Genomic DNA, 17,365 nt, shown 5'->3' with positions numbered 1-17,365 from the left:
TATCTATTGATCCAAACCTCGATCTGGTCGACTGAACCTTTATTGCCTGTCTTGGAAGGAAACAGTACACCTATCTGCAAATTAGTTCACCCAAGAAAGGACTCTACTCTCAAAGATCACGGACAACTTCTAGGTTTCAAAAGTTTATTGTAAAGATATAATGAGCTGCAAATACAAGCATCTCAGAATGAGATTCACGAGATACACAGGTCCAATTACATACATGTGCTCTCGAAAAGCCCTCAGACGAGCAACAGAAATCACTAACACAAGTTCTAAAAATAGCAAAGCTATCAGCATAGACGCATATCTCTCCTTCATTTAGGTTGGAGGAAAACAAACACAGGTTAGGCGTCCCTACCCTGTTCTAGATGGTATCCCTACTTAACCAAATCCCAACCTAACAAAGGTGTCAGCAATGAATGACCCCCAAGGGAAGTCACCCACTCTAAGTCTCTTGGTGAAAACCTAAAGTTCTCCAGTCATGACCCCTCACTGCCTACCCATCCGCTCTCTAAAGGGTCCTCAGGTCTCTGCTCTAACTCCACCCAGGGGTGCTGTCCCTAATACAAAACAGTCAACAACATTTGAGACGCCCCTTGCGAAACGCCTCTCACGTGGTGCAACTTCAGGCTTTTTCCATGATGCTTTGTATTGGGCCTCAGACGTTAGAGTTGACCTTGCTTCTCAGTCTCTTCTCCGGCCCGCTGATACCCCTTAAACATTCCAGAACCCTCCTCCATGTCTGGGCCGTCTACTGAACAGACCTCTATTCATTCACTTATAATTAGATCCCCCCTTTCCTGTTGCAGACAGATATCTGCCGCCAAGAACCCAACTCTCATAGACTTCTAAAAAGGCTTGCAACATTTCTCAGCCCAGACATGTACGTGTAAATCACTGCTAAAACATTTCAGGCCTACAATATTTCACATTATGATTATAGCATTCAATTTCTTCATTTAATTAAAGCATGTTAAACTCTTATTCTATTATTTAGAAAACATTACTCTAAATCATGGCCCATTAATGCAATGACCAAAAACGTTAAACAATCTGTGTCGTGAAAAGAAACACCTTCCCTTTTAGCTCCAGCTCTGGCCCTGAGGCCTACCACGTTCTGCGTTTTACCACAGACCATCTTATGTGTTAACAGCTACACGACATAGATTCAAAATAATCACGTCTAATAAAATCATATAATGTCACACATTTCTGTATTAGTTCCACTTCTACTTAAATCTCTATATTAGCTATACATTTAGAATATAATTTCATATACTATTAGCACTCATGGCATTTCTCTTCATGAATTATGCTCTCTATAGGTAAGTGTGATGTACTCATATATTTATATCAGTTTGCGCTCTCTCACCATCAGTGGATTCTGAGGGTGTAGTCTTAATTTGCTTCATTTAACCTAATCCAGCTAACACATAAGTGTTAGCCCAGGACTGAATGCATGGGTGCAGTGCGCTAGACAGACACTAATAACATTAGAGCGATTAAGAGCGATCTGATAATACCCATATATGTGCCATGTATCAGTCCTAAAGTGAAGGAGGTAGTGAATGACAGTGCTCTATAAGTACATTTTTACCAATGAGACGGACAATGGAATGGGCAATCAGGAGGAAAACACCACTGCTCCTCCCTGGCTGGGAAGTTGTAGCCCGCAATAGGTACCTTGCGGTCCTGTCGTGAGGAGGGAACCCATTGATGAAGCATGTCATCTTCGGGTGAGTGAGGGTTCTTGTCCCTAAAACAACATGGGACACCTTTCTGCCAAAAATCAATCAATTCAGGCGATTTTCTCTTTCTATGTACAGCACACATAGAAAATGAAAAAGAATTAAGAGAAATGAAAACATTTCTCCTCGTTGCGCCTCCTTGACACCACTCGTGGGGTGACATTAGATTCTGACACATTCCCAGGTTTACAATTTCTCATAAATCTGGGAATGCTTCATATTCCATGGGTGTTGTGTGTGAACACCCACAGCAACACCCATGGAACGCCCCTTTTACGCAGTATTCTGCGTGAAAGGGGCACATATTTACAAGGCCATGAAAAGCCACGTAAAGTGGCTTTATATTGTCTTGTAAATATGCAGTGGCACACTGCGACACCGGAGAGTCAAAAACATGATGATCCGGCAGCGCAAAAGTGCCGTTAGGGGCCTTCTAAACGAGGCCTGAATAGTTTTGCTGTATGTACTAAATTACTTCTAGGCAGTTGTAGTTTTTTTGTTTATTTTATGTTTTTAAATACTGACATTTTTTGTTTTATTTACCACCAGCATTTCAGCCAGAGGCAAACTGGCCAACTACTAAACTACCTTAATTACTTTTGGGCTCGCCCCAGGCGGATTTAGGGCTGATTCATCACAAGTGTATCCTTATTCACACCACTAATTTAATGTGTTACTAAAGTTATGCCATCAAACCCCCATCCGTTCTGCACAATCCAAGCTCCTGAACATACAGTATTCAAATCATTGCATGTTCTTTGCCTTAAGACTTCTTTAGAGCGTTCAACCTTTACATATGAGGAAATTCAAGATACACCAACTGAATTGTCTAGAATATAGTTTATTTTGATGTAGACGTGAATTTGTTTTTTAAATGTGAGTTCTGTTGCAGATCTGTTCAGTGACAGCCGGCACATCTCGCAGGTGGTGAGCCGGGGGGGCGGACACCCGGGGCGCAATGTAATTTTTTTGTTTTTTAAATAAATGCTTACCTTGCCGCCGGGTCCCGTGTCTCAGCTCCTGCTCTCCTCCATCGGCTCCTGGGACACGAAGCACAGCCAGGTTCCCCAAGCCAATCACAATGCTCCAATGCAGCGTTTTGATTGGTAAGCACCCAGGCTTTCCTGGCCAATCACAACGCTGCAATGCAGAGTCGTGATTGGTCTAAGCATCGTGGTTTGATGCTCAACCAGGGAATGGGGGCCTGTGCATGTTCTCCGCGCAGGCTGTAATTCAGCCTGCATGGAGAACAGAGACAGGGCGCATGACTGTTTTGCCGGTCCCAGAAAGCAGATTTTATAATAGCAAAGCAAAGGGGTCCTGATGTGAGAGGCACAGAGGTTTTGTATTGAGATGGTCAGAGTGAGTGTTGCTTTTACTGGTGTGCTCTTTAAGGGACAGTGCCAATATATATTTAAATCTTGATTGGCAGGTTGCGTGGGCTTGGCCTGGTGTGTATTGCACTGGCAGCGAGCCGTATGCAGAATTCAGACATGCTGTGAGAATTTGGCCTGGTATATGCTGTCCACTAATTAAAGTGGGCCCCTTGCACCAGTCCAAACAACCCATATGGTGATTTGAGAGGTCAAAGGTAACCTTAAAAAGCTATCCAAGTGGTAGCTGTGGAGAGCAGCCTTCAGGCTTAGTCTTGAAGGAATGTTAAGCAGCTTGTTTTACCAGAATGCAACCTTATAGCATTGGTTAAATCAAAGGAGAACCACACAGTAGTTATAAAAATATGTATTTATTAACTCCTTCCGTGCTCAAGCAAGGCTGCGCTGTGCTCATGACGAGCTGAGCTCGTCATGAACCGCGTGCCACTCACACGCGGGGATAATTCCCCCACTGTGCTGAGCATTCTATTAAAACGGGAGTGGTCGTGACGAGTTCAGCTCGCCATGAGCACAGCGCCACCGTGCTACGTGACGAGCTGAGTTCGTCACGAGCACGGCAGCGATGCACGAGGCCCCCCTCCCCCTAGCACCGTGGGGGTATTATCCCCACATTGAAGGGGTTATATAACACTATTAAGTATGCCACACTATCTCCTACATGGAGATATTCACAAAGCACACAATACTTAAGCACAAAAATTATAGTAAATAGCACTGATAACCAGTGGACCCCAGGGGGGGCCAAACCATATACTAAAATAGTGGTATAAAAATCATGACGTGAGTCAAGACAGTTTCAAGAGGTTGTAGAATCACTGGGACCCAAATGAACCACCCATGGTGAGTAAGTAGGGACCCCACGGAGGATGGATGCAGTGTGGGAATGCGACTGCATGCTCTGTACAATTTTATGGGAAAGTCGCAGTTGAAGTATTAGTGTTTAAGGACCCTTCCAGTGGACTTTGAAGAAACCCCATGAAAGTTAGGAGGTTGGAGAGCCAACTCACCCATGGATACCAAGGTGCCTGAGTTACCTATCCCATGGAAGTCTGGTGCATAGGTCTAAAGTGGCGTCGGAAACCGCCATCGAACCCAGTGGAGGACTTTGAAGAAGAGCTGCTCCTGGAAGGAAGAAAAGAGTCTGTTGGAATCCAAAGATGGATTCTTGTTGAAGAGTACTCGAAAGCACAGGGGACAGATTCTGGGTCAATCATGAGTGACCATGGGCTCAGTAGACGAATGCCCACTAATGTCGGGTAGTTCAGGTGCTTGATGGAGTTCTTGACTCTGCAGCCACAGGGACCAGAAGATGTCAAGGATGACCAGGACCAGGCTACAAGTTTTTGAATGAAGGATGTCGAGTACTGAGGGGTTGGTGTCCGGCTGGAGCACCAACAAGCCTCGGCAACGGCAACCCACACAGAAGGTCAAGGATGTATACAGTTCAAACCAGCAAGGTCCAGGAGACTCACCACAGCAAGGGGAGTCAGGGCAGGCCTGGAGCCCAAGAAAAGCAAAGTTGACCCTCAAGTGGCTTCACAGGCCAGAGGCACAGTAGTCACGAGAGGACCTTGAGCGATTTCACCAAACAGGAGCCCACAAAGCACTCGGTGGGAGGAGGCCAGAGTTCTTGGTAGGTAAGGGTGCCTGAGGTAGGGGCTACTCGAAGCCCAATTCGCTTGTTAGGGAAATGCCAACAAGCATATGAACTTGCAAATGTACGCGGTGCACAGGGACTCGGGTATTGCAGCCCCCATGAGGGATTCTGACCTCAAACTTAGTGAGAGAGCATCTCAGACCTCAAAGAATATAGAAACCCACCTCCTGTGTTGCAGATGGATAGCAGTGTTGCAGTGCCTGTGATTGCATGGGAGGGACTCCTTCACTCCAAGGGAGATATCTTTTGTTGTCCTTGTAGCTCCTCAGGTCCTGCACGGATCCTGTATGGTGCATTGGCACAGACGATGCTTCAGACTGAGAGGGAGATGAAGTCGGGCCCAAACAAAGTCCAGCAAAGTCGAGTGTCCAGGCGGTCGAAGTTCAGTGGTTTCTGGTTCAGAATCGTGTCCACATCAAATCTAAGGTCCTACAGCCAGGTAAGCCATTTTGTACCCATATGAGAGCGTTGGACAGATTCAGGGGACCCACCCAGGGGAGGGTCTAGACAGTGGGGAGGGTACTCCCATGTCCTTTGTCCAGTTTCACAACAGAGCGGGAGCCAACTGCTCCCAGGACTGATTTGATTTTGACTATGCACATGGACACCAAATGTGCCCCTCATGCACACTTTCAGTCACTTACAAGCACACCCACCCACCCAGAACTAATACACTAAATCCTGTCTGGGAGGTGGTCACAGGTGACAGGATGCCTGTTGTTCTGCCTTCGCCTACTCGAGCTTGGCTCAGCAGAAGGAGGGCAGAAATGTGTCTCTGGTCGGCAGCAACCATTTTGTGCTGTCTAGGACTAGCAGGCTGGTACCGGGAACACCAGGGACCCACGAAGGTCGCTTCTGAGGGGTGAAATCATACCTCCCATACCAATTACTGATGCGGGGGGTTGATTCCAACATGTTTGACACCAAATACAACAGTGTTAGTTTAAGCCGTTTTAGAGTTGGTCATCACGCGGTCAAATAATGCCACTCTATATGTTGTAAATGGCTGCCTCACTGACAACCCAGGAGAATTGGCTCTATAGGCTGCAGGGGTATTCTGCTCATGCAGGGGCACACTCTCACTTAGAACCAAGCACCCTGCCCTTAGGATTGTAAAGGCCTTCTAGAGGGGTGACTTATAGGTGTGTTTTAAGTGCAGTGGCTCTTATATATAGTAAGCCTATATCTTAAGTAAGTGGTACATGTACCAACTAACATAGGCTGCAATGGCAGGCCTGTAGTTCTATTTTGCATGGCCTCTCATGCGCGGCATAATACATGCTTCAGTCTATGGGAGGCTTCTGGGGTACCTATGCCCTGGGTACATGGGTACCATATACTAGGGACTGACAAGGGTACCCCTGTATACAATCTGGAATGTATCATAACAGTTTATGGAGAAAGCAGATAGACTGGGGTCCTGATTAACAGGATCTTAGTCAAACTGGTCAAAAACAGTATCACATTTAGCAAAAAGTGGGGGTAACAATAAGAAACAGATCCTACTTTCAGACACATGCCAACAGTCTTTTCCCTTACGAGAGTATGACCCAAGTGCAATGGTTTGCGGGAGGCCTACACGTTGCTTATGTGAGGCACTTAATGCAACTATGGTTACCAAGAAGGCTGTCAAACCACCCCCCCGAACCATCAGGAAAACACAGCCATCATTGTGTTACAGAACGCCTTAGGGTGGAAAATTAATGCCAGCCTCTAAGTGAACTGATGCAGTCTGCGAAAGTCAGATACAGGATTCTTTCAAGTAGAGTGGATGCCTAAAGCCTACATTAAGGTTTACAATTGGCTTTCTTTGTGCTAAGTGTGAAGTTGATTGTATGAGATGTGACTAGCTTAAAGTGCAATCTGGCAGAGCTGAAGCGCTGGTTTGAAAGGTCAGTGTATCGGACTGTTTTGTGGGTGGTTGTGGACCTATTTTATTGACTTGGGCTGTGGGGTTACTCTAACATTAGCACAATTCAAACCATGGAAAATAAATTTTTACGCCACATCCTGTCTGTACCTGAAAAGTACTGCAACTATGATATGCCATGTAGAATTGGGAGTGATTTATGTTACTGACACTATTAAGATTCAACCCATCCTCCTCTGGCATAGGGTGTGGACAAATGATGAATGTTTGGTTAATCGGGCTATTTTAAAGGACGTTTTAGTATTGGACAATATTAATGATTCTAAATGGATATGTTATGTCAAGGATTTTCTCAGCGAAATGAATTGTGTTCAATATTTTGAGGACCCACCAACCATGGCATACATATCAAGAAGAGACTTGAAAAACCTGTGTATTGCCCATCTCAGGGACAAAAGACATTTAGAGGAGGCAAGGAAAAAGACTGTCTCTGCCCATCAGGATATTTTATGCGGAGATAAATTACAGCCATACTTGTCCCTATATATGTCTAATCACGAACGTTTCCTTTTAACCCGGTTTAGACTCAATATTGTTTTCAGAGTCTTGTCTTTCCCCGTGATGAATTGTTGGTTGAAAGAATTACCCTTTTGCCCATGTGATGATGTTTCCACCCAGTCTGATATTCATATTTTATTCTTTTGTAAATTTTATACTTTTGCGCGAAAGAAATGTATCATCCCGATTCTTAAAGACTTAAATTTACGAAGATGTCGCTTAGCGTTTTTAGAGTGCCAGAAACTGGAAACTGTTTTTATGGTAGCCTCAATGGGTGAATTTTTTAAATCTATTTTTAAATGTCGTAAATCGATTTTAATGAACTAACCTCCTTATTGTACATAGATATTTTAAAAAATGAATACATGACTCCCTGTGTAAACTGTATTTTCTATATGCTACTTTTATGGTTATTTTTGTCTTTTTAACCGAATAAAGTATTTTGAATTTTGACTTGTGAGTCAATTTTTACTGTTGATTTCAGTGATGCTACCACAAACATTGCCTGGAGCAAGCACAAATGCGTATAGCCAGGGCCACTGGAATTATGCAATTGTGCAGCAGCTGCATTTTTCACATAATTATAGATTTTACCCATTTGCCACATAATTCATCATTCTGCCGCATAATCTGTGGATTTAAAAAAAAACAAATTTGTTTCTAGCTGAAATGGTTCAAAAGTTACTAAAAACACAGTAGTACGTGTTTCTGTGCAGTGGAAGTTCCTTTGCAAAGGTTGACTGGTAAGATTTCTGTTGCTTATTGCAATATTTGGGTACTTAACTGGTACTAATGAGGTACAACCAATGCCCAGACAGGGTTAACAAGTGCAAAAATGAAATAAATAATGAAGTAATAACATCACAAAATGTGCTGCATTGCGCAGCATAATTTGGCTTTTCTTGCAGCATAATTAACTCAGCTCTGCCACATAATTTGGCCCTCTTTTGCTGCATAATTCCAGTGGCCCTGCCCATACCTTGTAAAACAGACATAGAGCATGTCTTTTACAAATTCAAAACTTCCCCAGTTTGCAAATGTGGACCACTTTTTAGTGAACGTATTTGCTAGTTGAGGGCACTTTTTTTTTGGTGCCCAGGCATATATGTTTGACCCCGTTCAACTCCAGGCAAACCGGTACCTCAATAAGGTTATTCATACAGAAGACACTAATGTGGTTCAAAAGTAACTCTGGTATATTTCAATAATTTCTCTCAAACTATTATTCTTATGACTATTTATATAATGTATTCTTGTTCATGAAGATGCTGTGAAAAACGTTGACATGCATATTTGCCTTTTTAATTAAACAAAACTGATGATGATTGGGAGCCCAATGTGAATAATTGTAAGTATAAATGAGTGTACTGTTTTGGAGCAAAAGTTGCACTCATTTTACTGTGGTAATACAAGTGAGTTCCCAAATAAGTTTAAGATCCGGTGGTTGAGCCTTTCCTATATCGTTCATAAAGCGTGGAACGATCCGCCGCCACATCCTCCTCCTCACTCCTTGAATTCTGCAAGAAGCTGAAGACATTGGGCCTTATTTATGAAAGCCTTGCGCCACCGGTGCGTCACTTTTTCCCATGTTAAAAGTGACGCACCGGTGGCGCAAGGCCTTCATAAATAAGGCCCATGGTTTTTGGAGAAGTCCCACTAAGCCATAGGTGTGCCTAAAGTCACACCTGCTCAGTTTAGAGATAGCCACTCTATAAATCTGCATAACATAACCTAACAGTGTGTGTGCTAATGATGGCTTGCTGATTTATTCACTCCATTCTCCTGTCAGAGGAAGAGGCAAGCAGAACTTCATGAAGCCTGGTGGTGAGATCAGAGAGATGTTCAGAAATGTCAACTTGTCTGGTTTATGTATAAGGCATGTGCAGATTGACATAAAACATACAGAGACACATGCTCTAACATGCACACATCGGTATAAATCAAGCCATGAGCACAGACAACACACATACAAGAATACTTGCAGTCAACATGCATACAAGCACACATGCACATAGCAAACTGATATTTACATGCAGCCACACACAACTCTGACAAAGTTATAAAAAAAAACGACACGTTCTAGAGCGCAAATTTGTGCTGGCTAAAAAGTCATGAGTCCTCAGAGTTGTCACACATGACATGGATTTGCAGGCAGCTATACGCATGCTAAAAGGAACACCTGAGCTCTCATTTAGAAGGGGGCGATCATAGAGTGGAAGATGATCAATGATCAGTAATGGTATTAGTACTATGGGACAATGCTGTTTCATTTTTCATCCATTGCCCTCAATCTTGTGTTTGCTGGTGTGTTGCGCAGAATTACCCTGCAATGCAGACCCCTCTCCACCGTACAAAAGACCCTGCGTCAGTCTACATTGGGAAGATATTCTGCGCCACCTGACCAGGTGCCTGAAGTCATTGTCTCACAATGGCGCTCGCCATCCATTGAGAGCGGTTGAAAGGCTCTGGGGAGAGAACCCCGCACATACAAGGGACTTGAGTGTGGAACATCTCAGCCTGAGAGAGGACTTCCTTCCATTACTGTATGCTTGGAAACGTGTGAAGCCCTGGTCTGGGCCCTGAGACAGAGGGCTGTGAGGATTGAACACCCCTGACTGCTAGATAGGCCCCTCCTAAGCCTTTCCAAAGACCACTTTGATGGGAGGGGCTTGAAGACCTGGTGCACGACCAACCAACCAGTCTTTACCAAATCCTCCCTGGTTCTCATCCCTCGAGTGCCTTGAAGCAGCATTATAACAGCATGTTCTAAATTACAAACTGCAAAACAAGATGAAATGAATGAAGTGAACATTTACGACCCGCTCTCACGTACCTCGGCATCCGGTCCTCACCGACCCATAGAACCGGTCTCCACACTCCGTACAATGTTTTCCACCGAACCCTTCCTTGCACAGACACTGACCGGTGACCTTTCAGAGAGAAGAATGAGTATTATAGGACAGATCCTACAAAAATGCTTGTCAAGTAAACATTCTCGATGCGTCTTGTGCCATGAAGTTAGTGCAGCCAGGCAAACAGATTGTCATTTTGTCACTACTGTTCCGTGCATTCCGTGCAGCTAGCACACACATAAACAATGTCTATTCCAGAAGAAATCCTGGAATGAGGATTCTCCTTCCTTCCATGCAACATGCTGACTTATGTAAGTTTCCCTCGTGTTATCACATTACTCTAGCTGGTGCTTCTGCTGATCAAAATATGGAACCACTATTTGTTGAAAATAGTTACGCCAATCTAATCAAATACATTTTGTTTCCAAATGTATCTCAGTAAATTCTACTGTAGGCTTTCTAATCAATCCTATTTTAGAACATGACAGTACAAAGCCCACAAGACTTAAAGAAAAGGTATTTTAGAACTACAAAGCCCTGACACCATGAGCTACTGGCACAAAGCACAATTCTGAGCATGTTACTTTTAAAGGAGCGAAGACAGGTCAGAAAATAATTCTTGACTTCTAGGATTTGGTAGTTATTAAACTGAATGTGTTGTCTGATTAAACTGGGTCAGTTCCAGGTCAGTGCACCGGCTAAATCCTTTTTCAGCTGAAACTACTTACCCTACATGTGACCATGTAAACCGACGTAAACTTTGGTTGAAACTGGCAGGCTGGGGCATTCCCCAGGTTTTACTGAACCTGTTAATTAATCAGCACACTGAAACCTGGGTGCAAATAAAGCTCGGTGACGGGTCAACACTATCGAGGAAAATCCCAACAACAAAAGGCCTCAAGCAAAGCTGCGTACTGGCCCCAACGCTATTTAATCTGTTTTTAGCAGATTTGATTCAGTTACTAAATGCAAGCAACTCGCATTCTCCAAAGATTGGGAATCTAACATTACCATGCCTACTCTACGCTGACGATCTAGTATTGATAATCCAAACGAAGGTGGGTCTACAGCGTCTTCTTGACATCACGTTTCAATACTCTGAGGCTAATGACCTAAATATCAACTTGGAAAAAACAAAAACCATGACAAATAAAAAGAATTTTAAGAAAACACCTGTCTGGTTTTGGGATAGGATTCAAATAGATTCAGCCAATGAGTATAAATATTTGGGGGTGATCATTGATAAAGGCGGGCACTTTGTAACCCAGAGAGACACAATTAAAAGGAAAGGCATAGCCGTAGCATCCTCAATGAGAAACCTCAATTCCAGACTGACTGGCCCCTCTCCCGCTCATTTGGTCGAAGTCATACGTGCACAACTTCTACCCACAAAAACCTATGGGAGCGAGGCACAGAGGGGGAGGGACTCGAAGCTCTTGGATGCTGTGGTGGCAAAAGTATACAGAATAATCTTTGGTTTACCAACACGAGTCTCACCAGTGCAAATTAGGCTCGATTTTGGTGTGCAAAAACAGACCATTGCAAGGAAAGGTGCGATAGTCATCTTTTGGGACAAAGTAAGGAAATCTGAACCTGGTACCCTAAATTGGCACTTGTGGACTGAGCTACAACAGAAAGAGTCATCACCAGTGGCAAAATATTTAGCAACAAGCGTGGCAACGCTGGGTCTTACCGAACTTTGGGCAACACCCACAAGTCACTACCTCCTTAAAAAACTAACAAAGAAAATAGTACGAAATGAATCTTGTATTGAAGACAAGGCAGCCCTAACAAGGAGGTCGCATGGCTGGATGATTCTGAGTACCTATTCCTCTCTGGGGGCACAAAAGTATCTAGCTTTGAGTTTTGCCAAACATACAAAAAAATTATTTTTGAAATACAGATTAGGCTTGTTACCATGCACAAAGCACTTTCCACATTGGCTGAAAATTAAATCTGATCCTAACTGCCGCTTATGTGGGACAATGCAAGAAGATATGCTGCATCTCCTCTGCACATGTAAAGAGCTAACAGAGGAAAGGAGACGGCTTCTAAAACCACTCTTTAACCAGAGAGGCATTCGCACACGGAGACAAGCTGTGTTGGCATGTTTTGCACCCGAGGACATGCAGCTTAACTGTTGCTTTGTAAAAATTTTAAGACCAGTGGAGAAGAAAATGCCAAAGTCCGAACAACCACATAGCAGATAAGGAAAGGGACTATCGCTGCCATAATAATTGCTTGTTTTTTAATGTACTGTAAATATCATTTGGTTATAATGTCTTTTAACCGGTTTTTAATCTGCAATGAGAAATTTTTGTAGCAACGGTTTTAAGTAACTATGCTAAATAAAATAAACTTGAAACTACTTACCCATAAGGCAGATTTAGCCACTTTCGCACACTTTGGTTACTCTCCTGACATATTACTTCAAATACCCTGTTACGGAACATTCACAATGTGGCTCATTTCGCAAGCTGCTGATTGGATATCATCTGACCACTCCTAGTCGCCTTTTTTTTTAATAAACCCTCATGAGAACTGTAATTTAGTGTTAAAATCACCACATTCTGTGATGTAGTCGCCTTCCTCTTCCTTTTAGTTTTAGTTTTTTTATCAAATTGTTTTCATGGTATTTGTTTTCATTTGTAAATATAATCGCCTGAAACATTAAAAGATTAAAACATTGTGCACCTTTTATTTCTTCCCCTTTTACATTTCTAGAAAACATTTCCTATAGAGTTCAGCTATATGTGTATGCGTCTTATCCATTTTCCTCGTGGAACAGGCCTGCTTTGTTTGTTCTGACTGGCTCTGAACTAGTGAGAAGGCTAATAGTCAAGAAGAATTATTTGAGTTATTGTTCTTTAATAATAAAATGTATTTTATTATAATGTTTTAACAAATACAATAATAGGTTAGAATTAGCGCACTTTTATTGATAAATATCGGATATTTCAGTGCAGCACATAATTATTATGAACTTATGTCTATTAAATTACTTTATATATATATATATATATATATTTATTTATATTTTAGTTCATGTACGTCAATGTATTTTGGAGATCTACGTGTCTGTAATTTTGATTGGATAAGTGGATTCCTTCCTTGCGGTGACTTGCAAGAATGAGCGATTAATCGATGAATGCAATAAAATAATGCTACAGCGAATCAATACAGAGCCTCTTCTGCCCAGTCAGGTCTCATGCGAACCTGATCTTCAGACTAAAAGGCCTACTTCTTTTGAATAATTTTAAAATCAGTGTTTTAAGCGTCCACTTCTAGGCATGCAGAAGAGCGGGCTCAGGATCTGACTGCTCTCTTTGATCTCCTTAGATGATCGTGTCTGCCAGATGATGTGGAAATAAGCAGCTGCGAGAATGACAAAAGAGGTAGAAAGAAAAAGCCACATGATAGAGAAGTACACAGGAAGAGACTAGAGTCTCAATTAAGGAAGCGTATGGGGTGTTAAACCTAAAGTGGGGCCCTCAGTATCTTGAACCCAGGTTAGATAAGAAAGATCTTAAGAACCTGGGCTTAGAAGTATCTCAAACCCTTGATCAAGAGTACCTATCACGGAAAAGCTCAGTCTCCCATATGGTTATAGCATGGAAAAACGATTTACATTATCCCTATATCGACAGGTTATCTAGCTTCCAGCTAAGGCATGAAGTGCTACGATTGAGAATTGGGATAAACCCGTGTTATATGAACAAAGGAGTAACAAAGTTTATGATAAACAGCGATGGAAAATGCACTTGCACTTTAGGATTACCTGTGATATCTTACACATGTTGTTGGACTGCTGGAGGATATTAGATATACAAAGAGAGATTTTAGGCCCGATTTAAAAAAATATATGATATTAAAAATAGGATGCAAGCTGTAAATCTCCTAGTGGGAATGATGAATTTAGATATAGCCTTTGCCATTGGTAAATATCTAAATAAAGTTAAAGAGTTCCTTAAATGTAAAGAGTATTGAGGAAATAGAGATCTTTTTAGCGATAGGGAGTATGAGGTATTTATGGATATAAGTATGGTGCAAATATATTTGAAGGTCGATGTGACCCAAGAAAGGACAACTTGTTTTAAAAGTAAAATTTTAAAGATATTTATTTCTTATTTTAAGGATATGTAAACTATAAACTTAAGAAATGTACTGTATATTGTATGGTTTTAATTGTTAATTTTACTGTTCGAGATGCTGCTTAGTGTATACTTTTATGGTTGTAAAAAAACGAATTAAGTTATTATTGACTGACTGACTGACACAGGAAGTGTAGTTGGAACCATAAAGATATATAAAGGAAGGGACGTGCAAATCATAGAGAAGTAGGCAGGAAGAATAGAAGTGAAGAGAAATCTATTAGCACAGAGTGGTAGAATGGTAGACCCACTTTAATAATAACAATACAAAAAGAGGAATTACAAGAAGAAAGGAAGAGTCACATGCGCCTGGGAGAGGTGGGAAGGAACAACCCCAGGAGTCACTTAAAGGTAGAAAAAAGAGGAGTCACTTGGGCTCATTAGATCCATGCAGAAGTTGGAAGCCAGAGTCACATCAATCAAATAGAGGAAGATTCAGCAGAGCTACTTAGAGCTTTATCATATCACGCAAATCATTTGAAAAATATAAGAGTCACAAGAACCATCGGGGCACATGCATCATTCATACATTTTGCATTTCTTAATTTGCGAAAATTACCGAATCGCAAATTAAGAATTGCAAAATGCTATGCATCATTTTTTTCGGTATTTATTTGTGATTCGGTAAAAATCGCAATTTTTACCGAATCGCAAATAAATACCGAATTCCTAACTGCTTTTTCGCAAATCCCATTGATTCCTATGGGCCGAAAGGCCCATAGGAGTCAATGGGAAGGCATTTACGAATTCGCAATTTGTTGATGCATTCCAAGGGTGCAGGGGGGGGTCCAAAGGACCCCCCCCCTGCACCCCTGAAATGTATTTGAAAGTGCATGTTTCAAACACACGTCCTAAGGACATGTGTGTCTGTAACATGACAGTGTAAAAAATGCATTTTTTTGCATTTTGAAAGATTTTCGCAAATTAACACAAGGGTCAACCTCGTGTTAATTTGCACTTCCAATTTCAAAATTCGCATTTTTTTTAAATTGATGCATTGCATTTAAGGAATCGCACAAATGCGATTCCTTAAATGCATTCGCATTTTTAAGAAATGCAAAAAATGCGAATATTGAAAAAGTGTTTGATGCATCCCAAATACGTATTTAGGAAGTGCAAACGGCCGAATTTACCGATTCGCACCGTTTGCACTTCCTAAATAGGTTGATGCATGTGCCCCATAGAGAGCAAGTGAGGAACAGCTGCACGAACCATAGAGCGCAAGTGAGGAACAGCTGCACGAACCATAGAGAGCAAGTGAGGAACAGCTGCACGAACCATAGAGCTGCTGAAGTGAAGATGTGAACTTGTGATAGAAAGATGCGTAGAAGAGACATGTTCACTAGAGAAAGAGGAAGTGTGAGTCATGAACACGTGGAGAAGGAGCAAGACAATAAGAGTTGAATGAAGGACATTTTATATGAAAGTGAGAGGCACATGAATAACGGATAGGTAGCGAGGTGGAGTCACTCTGACCTTTGAGGGGAAGGATGGAGGAGTTTCGTGAACGATCAAGAGGAAGATAGACACAAGGGGCATGAAGAGTAGAGAGAGAAAGCAAGAGTCAGTAAACCACAGAGAGGAGGAAAGAATAGCTTTACAGGAATATAGAGAAGTAGAAAGTAGGGGCTGCACTACCCATAGAGATATAGATGAGAACAAAGAAATAATCACACGAACCACAGAGAGGTAGACAGGAAGAATCCATGAAACACAACGAAGTAGAAAGAAAGAGACTGAAGATTTGAATATTGATTCGCATTCGAAGTTGTGGTATTTCAGCCTAAAGTGTTGCGATTTAGAAGGCTTCCCCCTGTATCGTTTATGGTCTTTTACCCAGCAGTTCACTTTATTTTTGCTAAAAATCTCTTTCTACCCCAGTAGCTACCGAGAAGGCTTCTTTAGATACTGAACAAACAACAACTGATTAGCTAGCTGCTTTTTTCTGGATTAGTTCAATAAGTTGATGAAAGGCCCATGACCTAATGTTTGGATGCAAAAGTGGTTTAAGTGGCAGTGACATGTTCTGTCATAAAGAGCCGCGTATGTTGATGTTGGCATGTCAACCTGCACAGTAATAATAATAATAAGAGGTGAAATAACGCCTGAAAGTAGGGTGGGTTGTCATTACCTGGTTGCACTGGGCACTGTAGGAGTTCTGCGGGTCACAGGTGCACATCTGGCAGCCCCGGCCACTCACGAGGTTCCAGTGGTTGGTGGCGCATTGGTCGCACGCCTGTCCTATCACGTTTGGGAGGCAGACGCAGCGCCCAGTTTCAGGGTCACACGGGATGTCTTGACGGGTACCACGGGGATTGCAGGGACACCCTGAAGGTGAGAGGAGAGAGAGCTTAGTAGCAGAATCCAGAACCTCATGCTGAACCTCTACTGCTGCACCCCTAGACCTTAAGCCACTGTAATTACACACTTTATATATACCAATACATCCTCCTTCAAATATCACATTTCATCTACTTCAAATTGACAAAATCTAGGTTATTTCATACTTCCCATTAAGATAAAGTAGAAACTGACCACCTGAAGATTCGTGGACTCAGGTCAAATTGTGTTTGTTACACTTTCTTCCGAATCCACATACATATTGTACTTTAAATAATCTGTGCTTTGCACTTTGTCACATATATGTGGAAAACTGTTAAGAGCTAAATTACCAGTACTGTTTCTCCCTTGCCTGTGCAGAATGCAAATGCTCCATTTACACAGAGCACAGTTGAGTGCATTGATTCCACCTGAAGATGCAGGTGGGTATAGTGGTGGGCATACTGGTTATAGTTCATCAGCCGTGCTGGCAAACGTATGTGCGAGCCCCTTGTGTTGTGGTCTGTGATGTTAGCTGGCACCTTGTGGAGCATCCTACCACCACTGATGGCCGCTTTGTCCCTCTAGAAACTGTTACAATAATAACCGTGAGAAGGTACCAGTTGAAGTCCAGGTGCAGAGGAAAACCAAGTGAAACAGATGGCCCTTTGCACCCGTGCCCTGGAACTGGAAAGTCAACCGTTGTCATGTGTTGTATCTTGCAGGCCTCATATTCGAAGCTCAGCGGGGCTGACTCAGCAGGTCCCCTTTCTTAATGCGATCTAATAATGGTATGTCATCGTTTCCTATCCA

At 42.4% G+C, this 17,365-nt stretch overlaps 1 protein-coding gene across 3 annotated transcripts in view; it reads right to left on the bottom strand.

Moving 5' to 3' along the window:
- Nucleotides 1-17,365, bottom strand: part of LAMB3 (laminin subunit beta 3) — a 234,375-nt gene that overhangs the window by 53,041 nt on the left and 163,969 nt on the right. For all 3 annotated transcript variants that reach the window (XR_013594912.1, XM_078644498.1, XM_078644499.1), the window contains 2 exons: nt 16,365-16,561; nt 10,064-10,160 (listed from right to left, as the gene is read on the bottom strand). Coding sequence is in view for 2 of the 3 variants with exons in the window: in XM_078644498.1 (XP_078500624.1) it covers nt 10,064-10,160; nt 16,365-16,561 (294 nt within the window). In the remaining variant the exon portion in view is untranslated. The remainder of the gene's footprint in view (nt 1-10,063; nt 10,161-16,364; nt 16,562-17,365) is intronic.

The sequence above is a fragment of the Lissotriton helveticus genome, chromosome 5_1, assembly GCF_964261635.1.
Source record: "Lissotriton helveticus chromosome 5_1, aLisHel1.1, whole genome shotgun sequence".
NCBI lineage: Eukaryota > Metazoa > Chordata > Amphibia > Caudata > Salamandridae > Lissotriton > Lissotriton helveticus.
The sequence above is the reverse complement of the archived record's forward strand: the minus strand, read 5'-3'. Positions and strand labels throughout refer to the sequence as shown.